Here is a 24,576-nt window from a genome sequence, read left to right on the forward strand (position 1 = left end):
TTGTGTAACCAATAAAAAATTCTCCATTTTTCAGAATTATGGCACATTTAATAATGCAAATGGCTAGCCAGGAGTTCACACTTTGAAGTGCATTACATCAACTCTGAGATGCTTTTTCTGAGTTTACACCACCTGGTAAATATTGGGTTATAAATGCTGGAAACCAATAAATCCTTCCAAGACATTTGCTATGAATTCTATGCAACTATTGTTTTGGTGGTGCAACTGAAAGGTCTATGGAGAACAAGGGTGTAAGGAAAATCCTTCTTAAAGATCATACTGTGAAAGATATCTGCAATATAGTTCTGGACTCCATAAAAAAGAAAAATGTGTACGCAGATTTTGTGCAACCATCCAATGTTGACAACATGAATACATATCTGAAAGTAAAATGGCTGATAGCAGCATGTCTGACCTGAGGAGCTGTAAAGGTAAAATCTTAGAAACATTTAAGGGAAACTATGACTGTGCACAAGAAACAGACCCAAGTATCTCTCAGCCAAGAAAAAAATAAAACAGTGAGATTGAAACACAGAGTAACATTGTCTGTTCCTGAAGAACTGTCTCATGAATGAAGATTTAAGTGAAATGTGTTTGAAATTCTTGGTGTCTTTCTGAATGAGATTGATCAAAGGTTCAACTAATAGAAATCTCAAATAGATATTTGGTGCATCCTCCCAAACAAATTCTTCATCTGCATGACACTTATAAGAGTTCCTTGGAGTATACACACAGAAGCCTTTAACCTGTAGATACCCTACGCACAGCTCAAAATGCTGCAAAACATTATAGGTGGTGTTCAGATGCTTAATGCATCCTCTAATGAAATATATCTTAATGCAGAACATATCAGAGATAAGAACTGTTCCAGAAAATTATAAAGTTATTCACTTGATAATTCTGATTATGACTGTTCCAGTATTGTCAGCACCTTATGATGACTTAAACCTGCCTCAAATCAATAATGACACAATCAAGACTCACCCAGCTAATCCTCCTCCATATCCATCAAGATAGGGCTGGGAAATTAATACCATGAATGACATGAAAGAACTTGTTCCCAGAGGAAAGCCATGAAACCGTATGTGAAAGATTTGGAATCTAAAGGAAACAAAATAAATGCCTTCTTCTTTTTCAAGGAAATTATAATTTTCTATATTTAAGATGTGATGCACAATGTTTATAAAACAATAGCAATTATATCAACAATCTTAAGAGATTAATCAGTGGCTATTTGTTATTACAGTCTATGGACAATGTGAACTACTGTTCAGAAATGGTCTCAGAGGCAAATAAAACTTAGGTCTTCCCAGTTATGTGATGTCTTTTTCAAAACCAAAAGAAGAACACTGTTTCCAAGAAACAGAACATATAAAATTGGGCCCATAATTACAACTTTTAGTATTAATTAATTGCTTCACTTTGTAGAAAAGCACAGTCCTGGCAGCTCAAGACCTACCCACACTAATAATATTTGCTTAACAGTTTTTCAAAAAATATACAAAATTTTTTTTGCTCCCCAACAATCAGTGAAGAGGATTTGATTATCCTCTCCCACTTCCCCCAGCAACAGTCAGTGACTGGATTTGCCTGAACCCCAACAGAAAAATAGTTAGTACATCATTGGAGATGACATCATTATTTTTCATTGTACCCTCTCATATTATCAGGTTGTTGATTTAAGCAAAACTATAGTAGTTCATATCACTAGTGAACTGATTGCTTGCAGTTTTGCACAGAGAATGTTATCTATTATTTCCATTTATGATGCATTATGCTCCCAACTAACAAATTTTATACAGAGTGTCCCACATAATACACCTGACACCCGAGATTCAAGTAGCTGTGAACTAACTAAAACAGAATAGATAATGGTAACATTAAAAAACATATAGTTAACTGTTTATAAGAGTTACTAGAAGTGATGGCCATCTGCATCCAGTCATCGTTGACTTCATGTGATGGCGTTACCAGCAACACGCTGTAATTCTTAATTTCTCTAGTAATGTACCTCTTAAGATAATTTATTGTGCAAGTAGTGTCAGCATACACCTTGCTTTTTAGTGTGACCTGTAAATAAAAATCACATGATGTTAATTCTGAGGACCAGCTTCTCTGCATCTGTTGACCGTGCACAGAAAGAGTCAAGATCTCTAGATATAAGGCACTGTTTAAGGTGTAATTGAAAAATATGGGGCCAGTAATGCACATACCAGACAAAGCACGCTAAACACCTATCTTCTCTGAGTGGAGAGATCCTTCATGCAGAATATGTGGATTGTCCTGTGATCATTATCTGCAATTCTGGGAGTTTACATAACTTGACAAATGAAACCAGGCCTCATCTGACATTAGGTAAAGCAAGGGGTGCAAGTAACAGCCAGTTACAATAATGAACTCTTTTTTCCCGATCCACAGATTTCAACTCTTGCACCATACTTACATTATAGGCTTTTAATTTCATATCATTTAGTTCACAATCATGTTTGAGACACACCAACTTACAGTGATAACCTCCTTACTGAATTGTGGGGACTTCTCAAAAGTCAATGCAAATTCTATCTATAATTTCGGTGATACACACTGTCAGTTATCTGTTCCTCTGCACATTCTAACCAGATCCTACAGACCTTCATTTCTTGTGCAGATCTTGAATAGTGCTGGTTGTGGGGAGTTTCCTTCCAGGATACTTCACTTGGAAAATTTCTTTACATTCATTAATAGAGCCTGTTTTCAGGTAACACTGCACAACATCAGTTTTCTGTTATAATGTAAACTGCCCCATTTCTGTAACAACTCATCAATACAAGCTTCTCACAACAACTGACACACAAACAAGCAGTTGCACTCGACTTTCCAATAAAATGCAGTGTATCCTACTTTCAAGACAAAGTTGCCACTTTACAAGCAGTTTGATTAGAGATGATTAACTGGTATGTGAAGCATATGGGTTTTATGTGGGACACCCTGCTTTTTAAATGTTAATATTGTATGTTTCATTACATTTATACTGCGGGTATGCCAGAATATATTGTATGTGTGAGTGTGTGTGTGTGTGTGTGTGTGTGTGTGTGTGTGTGTGTGTGAGAGAGAGAGAGAGAGAGAGAGAGAGAGAGAGAGAGAGAGAGAGAGAGAGAGAGAGAGAGAGTTTACAAAAGAAATAACCAGTATTTCAAAAAAATCGTATTTTACCACATTTTTATGGGTCATGCCAGAGTAAAGATTGAAATAAATAGTATACTTATGATTATTTTTAATCAGAATTTTGTCTTTTTAATAATGGTCCATATTTGTTTTTTTATGACTTATTTATCTGTTTGCAGGAGTTCTTTCCATACGTAACTACTAGTTTAGAAGCATTTATGTTGATTGGTAATTCATCACACATCAGCAAATTGCTAATTGTGTACACTGAAGTGGTCAAAATTCCAAAGGTGAAACATCTTAAACAAACTGTAATTTGCATCATAACAGGTAATTAATAAAACTTTAAATATTTTATCTGTTCAACATTAATGCTGAATTTTAAATTATTTCTTGTTCATGTGGATGTGTTTGCTCAAAATAAGTGTTTTTGGTATAAGAGACAATTCATTACTGTGGCACAATACTATATGAGACACAGGACAGCTTTAATTATTGCAAAATGCAGTCATAAATATACAGGTCTAACTTCAGATAATTCTACATCTGTTATGTCTTGTAAGTGGTCTGTTCCATTCAGTCAGGAAAAGTCAGTATTAAATGCTGAATACAGAAAAATTCATTTAATATTTCAGTAATCCATCAAGGTAGACATTTCATAATCTCAGAGAACTGTATAATGTGTATGTAGATGGTTCACAAAAAGTGTCATAATGCTTATTGTTTAATAACATACAGCATACAGCCACATAGCAGTCATATGTTGCAAATTTTGAGTTGTAGTATTACTTGTAAGTAATCTTCAGTGGATGTGACTGGTAATTGTTGTGTGAAGTAGTCGGGCATGCAGCACATAAGCAGCAAAAGATGCCAGCAAAACTCTCTTTACATGCTGAGCTCCAGATTTTTTTTTATTTAAAGAAAAATGAACTGCTGCCCTGTTTCCTAGCTTTTCTGCCTTTGTTTGTGGCTACTTTCTGAGGTTTATATGCAGTGTAGCATTTGGAGGGTAGGACATTACAGTGGGTGGTGAATCAAGGCCAGATTGCTGTCAGGCTGATAGTTGACCACCCAGGAGATACTGATACACCCATTCAGAGAGTAGGCTCCTATCTGATTCCCAAAGGTATTTTGAAGCAATATTACAATATTAAACATTTATTATCCACAAAACAATTATTGACTCTTTGATGTTCAGGCAGTTAGTGAGAGCAGGGCTAGCAGCAGTATACAACCATGGAATGCACCATTTAATAATTATTGATTATAATTGGCATGCATCCAGTAGCATGTTGGCTAAGCAGCAGTGATGTCATGAGGCCAGATATCTCATCTGTGTTAGCACTCAGGTATGTCCGCACCAAGTGACGCCGCGCACAGTTTCTGGGAGACAATGGCCAGGGGAATCATGACTCCATCATAGACTGCACACATGGAAAGCATATACTATCTCTGCTCAGAGAATGTGAAGTCATGTAGAGAAGTGCCATGGCTTCCCGTCAGAAGAGAGAGACAGATTGACATGATCCAAGTCTGCCGCAAGAACAGAGATGAATGACAGCAGTGGCTCACCCACACAATGACAGATGATGGGCTGCAACCAGGCACTGCTGGTTAGGCTATCATAAGACCAGCCAGTTGGTGCCAGCCACAGCTTGTCATCGATCTTGACTTGGTAGTTGATGCTGCAGCTCACAGCAACTAAATCCCTCCAGACAGGACTTGCTGTTCTGTATAAGATCAAAGTCCACTCCATAAGCATAGGGTCAACTGACTTCAGCCTCACCTCTCAATAGGACAGCTGCAGACTGAATATAAATCCACCAGAAAATAGGTATTATTTGTACAGGATGAGCCCATGTGCTCTCCTGTGGTGGGGTGGCAATGACATCATTCATCCTAATTTTCCTGTTGGGTCAGTTCTCAGGTCACTTCAGGACTTCACAGCTTCACCTTTCAGACACTCTTTCTGCCATGTCAATAAACTGAATACTTACTCTTTATCTTGTAACGATTCATGCTGAATGTTACTTAACTTAAGTTTCTCCTGCCTGGTCCATTGATGAATTAATGGGAAATTTTCATACTTCACAAAATTTATTCACAGTAATTGACATCCAACCTGCACACTCGTCATGTAAAAAAAACATGGACAGACTTCACTGATCTCTTTGACTTCCAAATGTAACTTTAAAACTGACTGACAAAACAACAACTCAACAGCTAACTCACAGCCTCGCTGTATTGATTTATATAGAATTTTAACAATAACTTCCAAAATATAGCACTGTTAATTTTGTACAATTTTGATGCTACAATTAAAATTTACAAAATGTAAAGAAACCGATGTTACAGCCAAATAAGGTATAAAATACAATATTGAATGACAATATTTTATAGTAATATCTGCAGTTTTCCATAATAAAATCATTCTGAACTTTAATTCCAATAATGTCCCTTGTATCATTGTAGTTACATAACTAATTACAGTTTGGATTTGGTTACTAATACTCAATGGTAGTACACAGCTCGTGCTTTATCCTATTATATACATAAAATGCATAAATAAGGCCTCAAATTCTGGAAATTGGAAAAGTGTGAGATGTAAACAATTGGAGAGTTAATTAAAAATGTAATTACAAAGAGTATTAATTACAGAAGAACAGAGGAAGACATAAAAATAAATAACAAATGAAAATACATTTCTTGGTAACAACTTTTAAGCTGTTTCTCAAGATAGTGGCACTGGATTTTTAGATTACCATTCTGTCAATTAGAAGCATTGATTTTTCATGCTACCATCTCTGCACTCTCTAGTTATTTGCTGCAACGGACTTATTACTTCAATTTCTTGATTAGTTACTTAATTTAGTATATGTACACAATTTTATCAGTGACAACAATCCCCCGATAATTACGACAATGCATGTGCTTCCAGAACATTCCACATGTCTTCGCAATGAATATCAAGTTTTTTTATCAAATAGGACAGAATGATATATATATATATATATATATATATATATATATATATATATAGACACACACACACACACAAGGCCTTAGGAAGCACTGAATTGTCTAATAACTATACGGATGCATATAAAAAAAGGTGGTATCGGACATTTCATATGAGACCTTGGGGAGGCTGTACCATTATAATCTGAACTAAGCTTGTGACACTTTGCACAGTCAGCAGGATGAAAATTCCCCTTTATCGCCATGATGTCATTTTGTTTCAACGCTTCTTTGAGCACTCAGCCCATACAAGGCATCGCAATAGCTTCTGAATTTGCTGATGCATCATCAGTGAATCTTTCTTGCTGGCTTTTAACCTGGCTATTGTTCTGCCTCTGGTGTTGCCAGGAAAGAAATATGAAACTTTTCTGGCTGCACCAAGTATGCTACTCTGCTGTGCAACACCTGAGACATTTTGTTTTAACTGACTTCTAGAAATTCACTACCATCCCCTCCCATATGAATATTATGACTCTCTTTTTAATATCATGTACAAAATCTCAGTAAAACAGCTATTTGTCATAAAGAATATAAATAAGCCATTTCCTGTTTAACAACAGCATTAAGTTTTTCATGAATAATATACATTTTAAGCACATCATCTAGAACATAAAATACATTCAGTTACATACTGATGCCATTCCAAATAGGTGAAATTAATACAGATTTATATGAGACAATAACAGTTTAATGTTCATAACAACAACATAACCAAAATGAAAACTATGTACAGATGTCATGGTGGAAGTACATTGAGGGATTCAATTAATTTTGTCCCTCTATTGTTTGAGCAGATAGACCATAATTTAAGCAAAAACCTCCATCCCTCTTTACATGCTTTCTTGTAATTTAATCTCAACTGCTTCCTTAATAACACAATACCATTAGCTGGAAGTATGCGCTAGAATCTCTGTGTTGTTATAGTCCATAGGATGCCCAATGTCACGGGAGTGTTCTGCAATAGCATATTTCCTTTGCTCTTGTAACTGTATGTGATCCTCCTGTTCATTACACTGAGGTGACAAAAGGCATTGGATACATCCTAACATTGTGTCAGACCACCTTTTGTCCAGGGAGAAGGGCAAAGAGAGGTGGGAAGTGGCAACAGGTAGCAGAAGGAACAGGCCTAGAACTAAGTCTGACAGTTTTGTGGTGAATGTCAAAAATAAGTTTGACCTGTTGCTTCAGTTAGAAACTGATGAGCCTCAAGCAGAGGTAGGTGTAGACAGGACACAACAAACTTTCAATAGGAAATTGAAAAAGAATGTAGGAAAGTCATCGAAAAGGAAGAAAGTTTTGTTGTTAGGCAGTTCTCATGCCAGAGGTGTAGGCCAACTTCTGCAGGAGGAATTAGGACCAGAATACCAGGTCACAAATTTTTTCAAACCAAGTGCTAGTCTGGATCAGGTGACAGAGGATTTAGGTTCACTCTGTAAAGGATTTACCAGGGAAGACACCGTGGTTATTGTGGGAGGGCCAGGGAACAGCATCGACAGAGATCCTGGGTACAGTATAGAGTGCGACCTGGTAAAGATTGCGTCAGCATCGAGACACACCAATGTTGAATTTGTATCTGTCCTGAGACGCCATGACCGGCCTCATTTGGACTCTTCTGTTGGGAGAGTTAATTTGGAGTTGGAACGGCTGCTTGGGTCAGGTGCGGGGGCTCATATTGGTGTGGTTCCTGTTGATTATCTCAGTAGGTGGGACTATACCAGGCACGGCCTACATCTCAACAGGAAAGGGAAGGGGAAACTGGCTGGGGTAATAGCAGGAAATTTAAGGGGGGGAGGCACTGCCATGAATGGTAAAATACCAGTGGTTACAGGTGTTGGAGCAGCACCTTTTTTAGGATAGGTAAGACAGAAAGATGTCAAGTTCTACGAGAGGTCAGGATTGAAACAAATCTTCAGTTTAGGAAAGAAATTAAACAGCACAATTCTAGCACATTAGATCACCAATCACAGCTACCAATTATAAATTTTCACCAATCACCAGAAATTTTATCTCCACCAAGTTGTATCTCAGTCCTAGGTAATTGCATTGATGAATTAAAGTCACCCAACCCAGTTGACATAATCTGCCTCTCTGAACACCATGTGACCACTGGTATAGGAACTAGGCCTAAGCACAATGAGAAACTCAGACAGGAGAGTACTGCAAATGTTAGAATAAGGAAAGGGTCTCATAAAAGTATAATTAAAAATAATGTAAGTATATTTCATCAAAATATTGGGAGTTTAAAGAATAAAGTAGATGAGCTTCTGGTTTGTTTAGAAGATTTAGAAGCTGAGAATGAAATAGATATACTATGCCTGTCTGAGCATCACATTGTTACTGATATAGATAAGGTAAATGTAAGTGGTTATAAGCTCTCTACACATGTAATGAGAGAAAATATGGAGAAAGGAGGAGTTGCCATATATGTCAAAAGTTATCATTGTGCGAAAAGTATAGAAACAAAAAAGTTTTGTGTAGAGAAACATATAGAAGCATGTGCCTGTGAGCTTAAATTAAATAAAGGCACATTTATAATTGTAACTGTATATAGGTCCCCATCAGGAAATTTTCATCTATTTCTGAAAAATTTGGACTCCTTGTTGTGCTATCTGTCAGACAGGGGGAAGCAAATTATTATTTGTGGGGACTTCAATGTAGATTCTCTGAAAGAGGGTAATAGGAAAAATGACCTTGAAGTATTACTCGGTTCTTTCAATTTGACACCCGTTATTGATTTTCCTACTCGGGTGGTAAAGGATAGCAGCTCACTGATAGATAACTTCTTTGTAGACCAAGATAAGTTTAACCAGATAAATGCTCAGCCTGTTGAGAATGGTCTTTCTGATCATGGTGCACAGCTAGTTACAATATATGACATAGCTCCATTCAGCAATACTAAACAGTCCTCCAAAGTAGTACGTTCAGTCAACGATTTAACAATTGCAAATTTCAGGGAAAGCCTACAGCAGTTAGACTGGGATGAGGTGTACCATGAACCTGATGCCAATTTAAAATATAATTTATTTCATGACATTTTTGTAAATGCATTTGAAAACTGCTTCCCCAAGAAAATAGTTAAATATACTCGTAAGAAACCTTGTAACAAACCATGGCTTACTAAGGGTATAAAAATATCTTGTAACCGGAAAAGGGAAATGTATCTGACAGCAAGAAAGAGTAGTGACCCAGAAACTATCAAAAATTATAAAAACTACTGTGTTATATTAAGAAAAGTTATTAAAAAATCCAGGAGTATGTGTATCATGTCTGAAATCAGCAACTCTGATAATAAAATTAAAACAATTTGGAATATTATTAAAAGAGAAACAGGTCAACCAAGAGCAGAGGAAGACAGTATTACCATCAAATTGAATGAAAGCTTTACGAACAAAAAGTCAGAAGTTGAAAATATTTTTAATAATCATTTTCTAAATGTTGTGGATATAGCAGGATCCAGGTGTTCATTAGAAGATGCTAGGCTGTTAATGGAAGAGGCCATACCTATGCAATTTGATACAATTGAAATCTCACCCACTTCTCCCTCTGAAATTAAGAAAATAATAAACTTGCTTAAAAGCAAAAACTCACATGGAATTGATGGCATTTCCAGCAAAATACTAAAAGCTTGTTCTCAACAGATAAGTAAGATTCTCAGCCACCTGTGTAATAGCTCTCTGGAACAGGGCATTTTCCCTGATAGACTGAAATATGCTATTGTTATACCTTTGCATAAAAAGGGGGATAGATCTGATGTCAACAATTACCGTCCAATCTCCCTTCTAACAGCTTTATCCAAAATTTTTGAGAAAGTAATGTATTCAAGAGTAGCTTCACATATCTGTAAAAATGAAGTACTAACAAAATGTCAGTTTGGTTTCCAGAAAGGTTTTTCAACAGAAAATGCCATATATGCTTTCACCAGTCAAATTTTGAATGATCTGAATAACCGAAAACCACCCATTGGGATTTTTTGTGATCTCTCAAAGGCTTTTGATTGTGTAAATCATGAAATTCTGCTAGACAAGCTCAAGTATTGTGGCATGAGTGGGACAGTGCACAAATGGTTTAATTCGTACCTAACTGGAAGAGTGCAGAAAGTTGAAATAAGTAGTTCTCGTAACATGCAAAGATCAGCACATTCCTCAAACTGGGGAACTATCAAGAATGGGGTTCCACAAGGGTCAGTCTTGGGTCCTTTATTGTTCTTATTATATATTAATGACTTGCCATTCTATATTCATGAAGAGGCAAAGTTAGTTCTCTTTGCTGATGATACAAGTATAGTAATCACACCTGAGAAACAAGAATTATCTGATGAAATTGTCAATACTGTCTTTCAGAAAATTACTAAGTGGTTCCTTGTAAACGGACTCTCACTGAATTTTGATAAGACACAGTACATACAGTTCCGTACAGTGAATGGTATGACGCCATTAATAAATATAGACCTTAATCAGAAGCATATAGCTAAGGTAGAATATTCCAAATTTTTAGGTATGTCCATTGATGAGAGATTAAACTGGAAGAAACACATTGATGATCTGCTGAAACGTTTGAGTTCAGCTACTTATGCAATAAGGATCATTGCAAATTTTGGTGATAAACATCTTAGTAAATTAGCTTACTACGCCTATTTTCACTCATTGCTTTCATATGGCATCATATTTTGGGGTAATTCATCACTGAGGAATAAAGTATTTATTGCACAAAAGCGTGTAATCAGAATAATAGCTGGAGTCCACCCAAGATCATCCTGCAGACATTTATTTAAGGATCTAGGGATATTCACAGTAGCTTCTCAGTATATATACTCTCTTATGAAATTTGTGATTAACAACCAAACCCAATTCAAAAGTAATAGCAGTGTGCATAACTACAATACTAGGAGAAAGGACGATCTTCACTATTCAAGATTAAATCTAACTTTGGCACAGAAAGGGGTGAATTATACTGGCACTAAAGTCTTCGGTCACTTACCAAATAGTATCAAAAGTCTGACAGATAACCAACAAGTATTTAAGAAGAAATTAAAAGAATTTCTGAATGACAACTCCTTCTACTCCATAGAGGAATTTTTAGATATAAATTAAGAAAAAAAAAATTAAAAAATAAAAAAAAATATAAAAAAATAAAAATAAAATAAAAAAAATAAAAATAAAAATAAAAAATAAAGAAAAATAAAAAAAACACACAAAAGAATAAAGTTGTTATATTAACTTAAGTATGTTGTTAAATTAACCTAATTATGTCATGTATTGGAAAATTCGACTCGTTCCACATCATTACGAAATATCGTATTCATGATCCATGGAACTAGGATTAATCTAATCTAATCTAATCTAATCTAATCTAATCTAATCAACGTAATGCAGCATCTCATGCAGCTTGGACTCAACATGTCAGTGGAAGTCCCCCTGCAGAAATACTGAGCCATGCTGCCTCTATAGCCATCCATAATTATGAAGTGTTGATGGTGCAGGCTTTTGTACACAAAATAACCTCTCAGTTATGTCCCATAAACGATCAGTAGGATGCATCTCAGGTGATCTTGGTGGCCAAATCATTCACTCAAATTTTCCAGAATATTTTTCAAACCAGTCACGTAACAGTTGTGGCCAAGTGACATGGCATTTAGTCACCCATAAAAATTCCATCATTGTCCGGAAACATGAAGTCCAAAAATGGCTGCAAGTAGCCAAACATAACCATTTCCAGTCAGTGACTCAGTCCATTTTATGTAAACACAGTCCACACCATTATGGAGCCACCACCAGCTTAAACAGTGCCTTGTTGACAATTTTGGTCCATGGCTTTGTGTCTGTACCAACCCTCGAACCTTACCATCAGCCCTTACCAACTGAAGTTGCAGCTCTTCTGATCAGACCGTGGTTTTCCAGTCATCTAGGGTCCAACTGATGTAGTCACAAGCCCAGGAGAGGCACTGCATGGGATATCATACTGTTAGCAAAGGCACTCGCAATGGTCATCTGCTGCCATAGTCCATTAACATCCAATTTCACCACACTATCCGAATGGACACATTTTTCATATGTCCCACATCAGTTTCTGCAGTTATTTCACACAGTGTTGCTCATATGTTAGCACTGACAGATCTACGTAAACACCACCACTCTCAGTCATTAAGTGAAGGCTGTTGGCCACTGCATTGTCCATGGTGAGAGGTAATGCCTGAAAGCTGGTATTCACCACACTCTTGACACTGTGGATCATAGCATATTGAATACCATAATGGTTTCTGAAATGGACTGTTCCATATGTCTAGCTCCAACTAACATTCCATATCCAGTTAATTCATGTTGTGCAGTGATAATCACTTTAGAAACCTTTCAACATGAATCACCCAAGTACAAATGACAGCAGTGTCACTGCACTGTCCTTTTATACCTTGTTTACATGATACTGCTGCCATCTGCATATGTTGGTATCGCTATCCAATGACGTTTGTCGCCTAAGTGTATGTTACACTGCAGAAAGATATGGTAAATGCAGAATTTTCTTCAAGTTTCTCCAGCCAAGCTATATGAGGCCAATGTGCCATGTAGCAGTCAGACTGTCAAACAGGCAGAGAATCAAAGCCAAGTTATATGAGGCCAATGTGCCATGTAGCAGTCAGAATTTCAATCAGGCAGAGAATTGATACTGCAAATAATATGATACACCATAAAAGCTATTGCTTCACCTTGCTCAAGCGAGAAGTCTGAATCATTAATTCACTAGCATGACCTCACTGAGAAGGGATCATAATGTCATTCTGTCTGCACAGCATGATACCACAAGAAAAAGTAGGTTTTCCACAGAAATGCCTATCAGCCCACTGACATGATGGAAGAGCACCATGCTAAAACACTGAAAGCCCGTGCCATCACACCACAGTGCAGCAAAGAACTTTGATGAACCCAGAAAATAAAAACAAATGCAGTTATCCTTGGCCAGATATAACATCAGTGCCCCAGTTGGACAGTAATAAACATTTGGGCTTCCACGCCCACATACTATTCAGTTACAGTGAGTCAGCTATGATGCCAAACGCCGGCCGCGGTGGCCGTGCGGTTCTAGGCACTCCAGTCCGGAGCCGCGCTGCTGCTACGGTCGCAGGTTCGAATCCTGCCTCGGGCATGGATGTGTGTGAGTCCTTAGGTTAGTTAGGTTTAAGTAGTTCTAAGTTCTAGGGGACTGATGACCACAGCAGTTGAGTCCCGTAGTGCTCAGAGCCCCTTTTTTTTTTTTTTTTTTTGCCAAACCTGTGGCATGCTTCCTGCCATTCACCAGATAACTTCTACCTTCAAGATTGCTGCCTGCTTGATCTGCCAAATATGGTCACTGTGACCTAGCAACACCCTATCCACTGATGTGAAGTGTTTGGCACTCTACCTCCAATTTGATGAGAGCTGAACTGATGATGTTTGATGCACCACCAACATGACACTGTATCCAGGAGGCACGCTTAAGGCTGCTGCCCCTGACTTGTATTTATGAGCGGAGACAGACACCCCATGGCCTACCTCTGGTGGAGAGGTATGCTGTAAATCTGCACTACCATCTACATCACATGTAGAGCAGCTGGACTTTGATGTCCATGAGACTGCTCTAGTAACATACAAGCTATTATCTGGTGATCAATGCTACTGAACGAGCTGTGCCTGCTGCCCTACACAACATCATGGTATTATGTGAGCCAAAGACAGGATGTTTCAATTGCAACATTTATCTTGAATAAATATATATCTTTCTAAAGCTGTTTCATCGACACACAGAGTGCCAAACCTCCTTCATCACAGTGGTTAATGCTTTGCCATTGTGCAACCATGATGGCCTCAACTCAGGCCCTGAAAAATACATGGGTCTTTCATGCTCCTCATGCTCTGATCAATATATGACATGCCACATCTGCAAGGGATGCAGTAGACAACCATCCTACACAAACCGAAATCATTCTTTACTAACCCTAAAAGGGCCCAAATCTTATATGGTGCTCAAAAAACATACTTCACCCCATGTCTCTGCAGAATATGACCAATCTTGTTGCAAACACTATATGCATAAGGCAAAATTACCATAGATTTAGGTGCCACCCCATTATTTTCACCACTCGCCTGAGTCATGGTCGGTTGATAATGTGAAGTGTGTGACTACAATCATTCTAACAAAATGTGACTACAAGGTGAGCCAAATCAGCTGACAAACTTTCAAGGTTTGATATGATGTGGGTCCTTGTACCAATGTACAAAGTTCCCCTTTATGCTAAGCTGAATGGTGACAACGGGCAGTCTGTAGATACAAATCATTGTGAGTTGGCTTCCTATAAATGGCATTTCCCAATGTAACATCAACCTTACTCCTGACCAACACATCAAGAACAGGAAGGAAATCATTCTTTGCCACCTCCATCTATTTACATTCTCACTCCCATGAGGCCAAATTACAGAAGTATCGTCTATACAGGGTGTTACAAAAAGGTATGGCCAAACTTTCAGCAAACACTCCTCACACACAAAGAAAGAAAATATGTTATGTGGACATGTGTCCGGAAACGCTTACTTTCCATGTTAGAGCTCATTTTATTACTTCTCTTCAAATCACATTAATCATGGGATGGAAACACACAGCAACAGAACATACCAGCATGACTTTAAACACTTTGTTACAGGAAATGTTAAAAATGTCCTCCGTTAGCGAGGATACATGCATCCACCCTCCGTCGCATGGAATCCCTGATGCGCTGAAGCAGCCCTGGGGAATGGCGTATTGTATCACAGCCGTCCACAATACGAGCACGAAGAGTCTCTACATTTGGTACCGGGGTTGCGTAGACAAGAGCTTTCAAATGCCCCCAATAAATGAAAGTCAAGAGGGTTGAGGTCAGGAGAGTGTGGAGGCCATGGAATTGGTCCACCTCTACCAATCCATCGGTCACGGAATCTGTTGTTGAGAAGCGTACGAACACCTTGACTGAAATGTGCAGGAGCACCATCGCGCATGAACCACATGTTGTGTCGTACTTGTAAAGGCACATGTTCTAGCAGCACAGGTAGAGTATCCCATATGAAATCATGATAACGTGCTCCATTGAGCATAGGTGGCAGAACAAACTAAAATGAGCTCTAATATGGAAATTAAGCGTTACCAGACACATGTCCACATAACATCTTTTCTTTATTTGTGTGTGAGGAATGTTTCCTGAAAGTTTGGCCGTACCTTTTTGTCCCACCCTGTATATCTGGGGAAAAAAAAAATAACATAGGTTTCAATGCTGCCAACTCAAAGACATATTCCTTAGAATCTTCCATAAACAAACTGGCAGTAATGGGTGATAACAGGATTCTGTCTGTTCATAGTACAGTTCTTTGACTAAAAATAAGTGGAAGTCAATACATGTAGAAATTGGTTAATTAATTCAACAGTAAGCCCAGTAGTGGCTCATGAGTATACATTCTGGGTGTTCATAAATTTTTAGATTCAAATAAATATGACAGTGTGAAATTAATAATATCTCCTGTATAACAGTCATGCTTATCAACATATTTATACAACTACAGCCACTACCAATAATAATAATAATACTAATAACAGTAACAATAATGATAATATTAATAACATGCATGACTTGTCTGAAAAAAGAAAGAATTGTATTGGGTAATATTATTATTTTGTACATAAGTTAAGTACAGTTTAGGGCATGAATAAAATGATGTGTAAGCTTTCATTACTTTCCATTTTGCATTTTTGTGTAAGTGGGAGCTTTTGGACTTTTTTTTTTTTTTTTTTTTTTTTTTTTTACAAATGTACAAGATCCCTAATACATATATTAGTTTACAAATTAACTTATGGGTTGAAATCAGACTTTCTTATATTACACCCACACAACAGCTTACACTTATTATACACTTCTCTGTTTGCTTGTAGTGACACTTATTTGATTTCATCACTTCCTCAGTCAATGGATCTGGTCTGGAAGGCCTTAATTTCTTTGTGGATAACTTTTCCTGGTAATTTCCTTTTTGGTTACCAATTAAAATGGATTAATTAGAGTTCATGTTGACACTACACATAAAAGCAGATTCCAGCACAGTAAACAATGAACTCCAAACTCAAACTGCCATTTCTGGAAATTATGAAATTCATATAGTCCTGTCTACCAACATGATAACTTGACTAGAATAGAAATGAGGCACTGAGAACCATAAGGGCCAAAAGCACACCATCATTGATCCCACATTTAAGTGAATACCAAAGAAATCAGTGAGACAGCTTTTTGTGAATGTTCAAATGTACGATGTGGGCCTATAGCACAGATAAGCCTGACCCACCGTAAGGTCAACAGATATCAGAAGCATGAATAAATTCTATAGTCTCACAGTAAAAAATGATATACTTTATGGTTCTCAGCAATGTCTTGTGACTAGGTCCTCCCGTCAAGTGGACCTTTCGACAGGTGCAAGTCTTTCGATTTAACACCACTTCGGCAACTTGCACGTCAATGGGGATGAAATGATGATGATTAGGACAACACAACACCCAGTCCCTGAGTGGAGAAAATCTCCGACCCAGCCGGGAATCGAACCCAGGCCCTTAGGATTGACACTCTGTCACACTGACCACTCAGCTACCGGGGGCGGACACGTATACAGTTATATACATTCTCAATTCTCTGTGTACATGTGTACACTTTCGTGTGTGCCCACAGACTGATGCAAAGAGCTTGCCAAAACAAAGATATTAATGCGACTTGATCGATATTTGCCACCTTAGCTCCCCCCCCCCCCCCCCCCCCCCCTGCCTGTCCGAGTGAATCCTCGTACAGCAGTCGAGGGATCCAAGGAGGGGTCGGTGGGTTATGAGGAGCCGGGGTAGCAGACCCGAATGCTTGTTGCAGTACATAGTACTTTTACCGTTGATGGGTCAGTACCAACAGATAACGGAACAGACTGGAGAAGATTTGTGTGGATTAAGTTATCATTGGGCAGTTGGCTCATTTGTAGAAGATACACACATTATCCAGCTGCACATCAAAGAACACTTTAGAGCTGCATAAAAAATCTGTGTTGACATTCACTACCACTTCCGTACATGGGTTGACAGAATCTCCACACGAGTCGTCATTGGCAACATCACACGTTCCGGGGATGGCCCCTGATACATCACTGAATCCCAACAGGGGAGAGGTGGAGAGCTGCCTGTAGGAAGGAGTGTCATCACACACATCACTCTGTAAGGGAATGTCACACACACCTGTAGCACAGTCACACGACTGGAAGTGGGTAACGTCACACATGCGGGAATGGGTGTCACTCATCAGCGGACTGTCAGTAGATGCCTCGTGCAAGATGGGTGTAGCAGGGGGTCGGGGCTGACTGGGAGGGGTATCAGGCAGTTCTCCCCCATGACCATGCCAGTTTGAGGAGGCAGACAGATACTGTTTGAGGTGCGCCTTTAATGAGCATTTCGAACGTGTTGGTACGCTGCGATATGACTCTGTGTGGGCCCAAGTATAGAGGTCTGAGTGCCGGTCAGACAGTGTCATTGCACACCATGACGTGAGTGCATGATGCCAAGTTCTTATGCAGAAATATGGGAGGGAGCAAGTGTGGTTGAGGAGGATGCACGCAAATGTTAGCAATTAGCTCCTTGACACACCCAACAAATGTCGAGTCGCAGATCTGATCTGGATGAAGTGAAGGCTCAACTAGCTCTGATGGGAGTGTGAGGGGTTCTCCATACAGTACTTCTGCCAGGGATTTGCCAAGGTCCTCTTTGTAAGTGGCCCAAGCACCAAACATTACCAATGGTAAGGCGTCGGCCCACTCACCTCTGAGGTACATCAGGGAAACTTAAAGCGTTGGGTGCCAGCGTTTGACAAGCCCATTGCTCGGGGGTGGTATGCTGTAGTCTTAAATCATTTCACCCCACAGAGTTAACAAAGCTGTCAGAAGAGGGTGAACTCGAACTGGGGGCCCTGGTCAATGGTGAAACTGGGCAGCCAAAGCACGAGATCGACATTAATAAAAGTTCTCGGGCCACTGCGTCAGCTGTGATAGTAGTGAGAGGAATTACCTCTATCCAGCGGGTAAATCTGTCAATGGTGGACAGTACGTAATGGAGGGTCCCAAGGGGGGTAAGGGCCTGATGATATCAATGTGTATGTGCTAGAATCTGCTTTTTGCCACATCGAACGTACCCATGGGGAGCTGTGCATGACATCCTACTTTTGCATGGTGACAAGTCACTCATGCTCGCGCCCAACTGCGATATTGTTTCATCACCTCGGGCCAAACAAAATGTTCAGATACCAGATGTGTGGTGGTGCGAATGCCAGGGTGTGCCAAGTCATGGATACTATTAAAAATGTCCCAGAAGAGAGGTGCGGGGATCACTGGACATATGCATCCTGTTGAAATGTCACACCAGATGGGTGGTGAAAACCCAGGAAGTGTCCATAACTCTGGTTTGAGTCCTGTTTTAACAGTGGAGTGCAATGCGGTGAGTTCAGTGTCCTCTGTCTGCAATTTAGGGAGTTCACTGAGGTCCAGTTGTGAAGATAAAACTGACACATGAGATAGAAAATGGGCGATGACTTTGTCTGCCCCTTTGATGTAACCTATGTCATTCATTAAGTGACATATGAGGTCCATACACCATAAACATCTCAGGGATGAGTCCTTGCCTGGGTTACTGAAAGTGTATACCAATGGCTCATGGCCGGTAAATACCATGAGATGGCAACCTTCGATATTGTCTTGGAAATATTTGATAGCGGTGTAAATAGCAAACAGTTCCTGCTCGAAGGTCGACCATTTATGTTGGGAAGCAGACAGTTTGTGGGAGAAAAATCTGAGCGGCTGTACAACAGAACCCATGGATTGCTGAAGTACTGCCCCCACTGCTGTATCACTCGCATCTGTAGTAAGAGAGATGGGAGCATCAGGAGTGGAGTGAGCGAGGATAATGACCGTGTGTAGGGCTGACCTTAGGTTATCAAATGTGCAACGCATATCTGGAGTCCACGTGACTACCTGAGACCCTGAAGTGTTTTTCCCTGCGAGAGCATCCATCAGTGGGGCTTGTATGTTGGCAGCATGGGTGATGTGTTTGTGGTAGTAATTTACCATTCCAAGGAAGCGGCGGAGGCCCTGAAAATCTTTGGGCAAAGGCACTGTACTAATGGCCTCAACCCATTTGGGTAGGGGTTGGTTGCCATTGGCAGAAACCCCATGGTCCAGAAAAGTGACACTAGTGCGCCGGAGTTGTGACTTAACATTGTTCACTGCAGCACCATTTGCTTTTAATAGTTCGAACACTGTATTTAAATGTAGTTCATGTTCCTTGAGGGAGGAAGATAAAATTAACAAGTCATCCAGGTAGGCTTATGCAAAGTCCAGTTTTCCAACCAACGAGTCAATGAACCATTGTCACATCTGTGCAGCATTTTTAAGGCCAAACGGCATAAACAAATACTTGAACAACCCCAACTAGGTGATGATAGCGGTTTTTTCAATGCCCTACGGTGCCATTGGCAGTTGGTGGTACGCCTTGTGACAGTTGATTACACTGAAAATTTGTGCCCCATGCAGTTGGGAAGCAAAGTCTTTATTATTTGGGATGGGATAATTATCTAGATTTGTTCTGGTGTTAAGCACCCAATAGTCACTGCAGAGGCGGAAAGTGTCATCTTTCTTGGGCACCAAATGAATGGGTGACGACCAACTACTAGAAGAAGGGTGAATAGTCTTACTATCTAAAAGTCCCTGAATAATAGATTTGGCATGTTTAAGTTTTTCCGGATTTAAACGCCTAGCCTTTGCACATACCGGTGGGCCTTCTGTGGTATTGATTCTGTGGACAGTACCGTTGTTGATCACAAACACTGGTGGGGATGATGGACCCGCACCCGACGCGCTATTACTAACCTGTAAATGCACATGCTTGTGTGTCCCAGGCCGGCAGGTCAGCAACAGTGATGGTGATCCACTGGTAGTCCTTGTCGTAGGGCTCGGTCCACTGTAATGGGGTATTAATGTCCTGCAGTTTAAGGCTTAAATTAGTTATTCCATGAGATTGGATCAGGGACTTATTGGCAGCTCGAAGCGGGGGGCAAGGCTGACGCTCGAATTTAGTACCTGCGGGCAAAGTTATCACACTAACCTTGGCCCCCATGTCGACTAGAAATGAGAGACAAGACACTGTGTCTTTCATGTACAAGCATCCTGGCACGTGAGGTGAAGAAGTATTAAGTGGTAGGCATCTGTGCAGTGCAATGCAGCCCATAGCATCTGAATTGTGTCACGTTATTAGTTTGGGATCGCACATGGAGAATGACATTTCATAGCTGCTTCGCCAAAGTGGTAATGGAAATAATACCAACTGGGATGGCGCATGGTGTTGTCCATTGTGCTGGCTGAGGTCGGACCGGCAGTGGAGGTGGTCTTGTTTGTAGGTTCCTCTGACAGCGGTGTTGCAGTAGTGCTGGTAGGAGATGAGTTATGGTGGCAGCTACCAGGCGGCATTGGATCCGCGCACATGCATGGAGTGAGTCATGCGCACTCTGTACCGCATAATGGAAGCTGCCGTGCAGGTGTGCCAACCCCTGAGGCCTGAGGGTCACCTGGGGAGGTATGCGAGGTGGGCAGAATGTTGTAAACCTGGTCTGCGATCTTCAGTTTGGTGTCTCATGAGGCTGAAGTCACCTGGAGAAGTTGAATTTGAAATTCCAGAGGAAGTTTGAGTGACCAGATGGACCAAAGTGTAACGTCTGGCATGTGATGTGTGTCTATCATGGCACGGAGATGTCACCAGAGCTGCAACAGGGATTTGGAACCCAGCGACTCGTGACTGATAAGGCAGATAGCTTCCTCTGTCGATGTGGATAGTCACTCGAGGATGGTCCATTGGGCAAATGTATATTTGTCCGTTGTGTGTTGCAAAGCCAAAATATCAGAGATCAGGTCCAGTTCATCATCGAGGTGACATAATAAGCAAAGGAACTCTGAACTGTCATTGGCAACACTGTGTAGGTGCAGGACATGGTCAACCAAGGAAAACCATGTGTGTTGGTGGTCCTTGTGAAGGGGCAGTAGCTTCGGCCAACAGATGGGGAAGTGTTGACATAACTGTTTATCAGAAACTGTCACTCCCTGTCCATAGTGCTGCAATGTAATTGTCTTGGGTGCAGTAGTGGTGCACCAGCTTCTGACACTGTCAGTGGCACACGGCATGGTATGCGCAGCTGGCTCAACCTTGGTCGTGAAATCAATGAATTGGGTGTTCGATGGAGCAATGCCAACAGGTGCAGAATGGACCAGCATGGTAGAGTCAAACATGGTTAACTGATGTGTGGAGAAACATGGAGTACAGTTTCTGGGCCCCTCCCCTACAGGTGCATTAAAATTGTTAAAATCACCTAATGTTTGTGGAACACACGCAGTAGATGCGTAGATGCGGCAGGTATGGTGTGTGCTGCCGGAAACACTCGTAAAGCGGATGCTGGTAGGGGCGGGGAGGAAGGGGGAGGGGGGGGGAGATAGGGGGTGCGGGGTGCAAAATCCAGAGTTCCGGGATAAACATGAAATTTCCCATCTTGAGCCTCTGGATTGATTTGCAGCACCACTACTTTGGGTGGAAAGTCCACACTGGCACTTGGGAAATCCATAAACATAGCCACTGGGGCTTGAGCACATTGTGTCAGCCATTGTTGAGCACTTGAAACATGTGGATAGTTCATAATCAACGTAAAATGTTCGCATTCAAAGTTTTGTGTGCAAAAAACGTTCTGTTGGTATGGAACACTGCCACACGAATGCTGACTCACGTACAGTAACGGAAAGTTATTGTTCGTACCTGATGCCGGCACATGTAGCTGTGAGAATGTAGAAGCACTGTCCTTTTGCATACAGCTAGTCGGTGTGTTTGGGAACTGTGTCAAACTATTGCGAACACATGGTGGATAATTGGAAAACAATGCCAAAGTGTCCATTGGAAAACTTAGTTGGCTCATGTGTGGTGTAGCAGGCAGCAGGTGATCCATTGGGTACTGCTCAACGGTACAAGAGTTCGTTGTAGCACTCACAAACAAAATTCGGGGTCACCAGTATGGGTTTTAGTGTTGTAGGACTGCCGAATCCAATGATGCGCACTATACTACATGTAATAAGCACTATTTTATTACTTGGAAGCACACATATACAGTTATATACAGTTTCGATCCTCTGTGTACGTGTGTACACTCTTGCGCATGACCACAGACTGGTGCAAAGAGCTTACCAAAACAAAGATATTACGCGATACTTGGTTGATAGTCGCCACAGAGTGAATTGGCCTATCTGAAGAGTGTGCTACCATCTAGCAGGATTTATGTGAAGTGAATGGGGATAAAAGTCTGCTGCAGTGTGCTGCCACCAGGTGGCGTTGATGTAAACTAGTAGTTGAGTGGTAAGAGCTGCTGTGCACACTGTGGACCATGCATTTTGTTTATCGAATCATATTTGACCCATAAGGCAATTATGTCATGCAAGTTGCACATGTGCAATAACTCCTTAAAATGTGCACATCTGAAGGTGTGCTCGCAACTGTGATGACAAGTTTTGTGGAGTCTAGAGGAGTGACAATGGAGTATAGTGTAGCAGATTTAGTACTATGTATTTCAGATTACTGCACCTATGTTACATTTAATAGCATCAAAGAAAAATAACCAATAACTCTGAAAGGTGTCATAAGTTAGGGTGTTCATATGCTCGTACACAGCAGCCACCACTGATTAAACCTAACCTCAATTAACTGGATTGAACCAGACAGAGGAATATGAGTGAAAGAAGAGACCACATGAAAATTTACATCACAGTCAGCTAAATGTGATGCCTCTAATCGATATAAGATATCTGCCCAATTCTTAATGTGATGTACACAGTGACCTACTAATGGCCTCAACATAGTAACAAGCTTTTCTGCTGCATGGTATGTCAGCCACCAGTATTACTGAGAATAGGCCTAAGGGGAACACCTTCCTTGTGGATCCTCAGAAGGCCAAATAATCTGTAGGGGACACCACAATAAGAATTAAGACTCTTGATAGATCCTTGTAACAAGGAACTTTTCTTCAGGATGTTGTAGTCTACCTATCAACCCATTTTGTTGGGTTAGCACTGAGTCTGCAATACCTTGGATTTTATAGTAAACAACTTTTGAACATAATCATGCTTGAAAGTTCCTTGCAGATTAAAACTGTGTGCCGGACTGAGACTCAAACTCAGGACCTTTGCCTTTCATGGGCAAGTGCTCTACCGACTGAACTACCCAAGCACGACTCACACCCCGTCCTCACAGCTTTGCTTCTGCCAGTACCTCATCTCCTACGTTCCAAACTTTACAGAAGCTCTCCTGCGAACCTTGTAGACCTAGCACTAACAAGGTTCGCAGGAGAGCTCCTGTAAAGTTTGGAACGTAGGAGACGAAGTACTGGCAGAAGTGAAGCTGTGCGGACGGGGCGTGAGTCATGCTTGGGTAGCTCAGTCAGTAGAGCACTTGCCCATGAAAGGCAAAGGTCCCGGGTTCGAGTCTCGGTCCGGCACACAGTTTTAATCTGCCAAGAAGTTTCACATCAGTGCACACTTTGCTGCAGAGTGAAAATCTCATTCTGGAAACATCCCCCAGGCTGTGGCTAAGCCATGTCTCTGCAATATCCTTTCTTTCAGCAGTGCTAGTTCTGCAAGGTTCGCAAGAGAGCTTCTGTAAAGTTTGGAAGGTAGGAGATGAGGTACTTGCAGAAGTGAAGCTGTGAGGACTGGGCATGAGTCGTGCTTGGGTAGCTCAGTTGGTAGAGCACTTGCCCGCGAAAGGCAAAGGTCCCGAGTTTGAGTCTCAGTCCGGCACACAGTTTTAATCTGCCAGGAAGTTTCATATCGGCACACACTCCGTTGCAGAGTGAAAATCTCATTCTATAATTGTGCTTGTTCAAACCAACTGTAATTTTGCTCTTGTCTATGAGAAAGATAACAATATCAGGATCCACCTTTAATGAATTCAAAGTAGTGCTAGTTCTGCAAGGTTCGCAAGAGAGCTTCTGTAAAGTTTGGAAGGTAGGAGATGAGGTACTTGCAGAAGTGAAGCTGTGAGGACTGGGCATGAGTCGTGCTTGGGTAGCTCAGTTGGTAGAGCACTTGCCCGCGAAAGGCAAAGGTCCCGAGTTTGAGTCTCAGTCCGGCACACAGTTTTAATCTGCCAGGAAGTTTCATATCGGCACACACTCCGTTGCAGAGTGAAAATCTCATTCTATAATTGTGCTTGTTCAAACCAACTGTAATTTTGCTCTTGTCTATGAGAAAGATAACAATATCAGGATCCACCTTTAATGAATTCAAAGTAGCCCTCTCAGCTGCTGTAACACTACTCTTGGGCAAATATGCC

At 40.6% G+C, this 24,576-nt stretch overlaps 1 protein-coding gene across 1 annotated transcript in view; it reads left to right on the plus strand.

The window, feature by feature from the left end:
• LOC126184357 (adhesion G protein-coupled receptor L4) overlaps nucleotides 1-24,576 on the plus strand; it is a 443,528-nt gene that overhangs the window by 380,325 nt on the left and 38,627 nt on the right. Inside the window, exon 12 of the mRNA XM_049926737.1 lies at nucleotides 3,324-3,474. Coding sequence (XP_049782694.1) covers nucleotides 3,324-3,474 — 151 coding nt within the window. The remainder of the gene's footprint in view (nucleotides 1-3,323; nucleotides 3,475-24,576) is intronic.

Source organism: Schistocerca cancellata, chromosome 4, assembly GCF_023864275.1.
Source record: "Schistocerca cancellata isolate TAMUIC-IGC-003103 chromosome 4, iqSchCanc2.1, whole genome shotgun sequence".
Classification (NCBI taxonomy): Eukaryota; Metazoa; Arthropoda; class Insecta; order Orthoptera; family Acrididae; genus Schistocerca; species Schistocerca cancellata.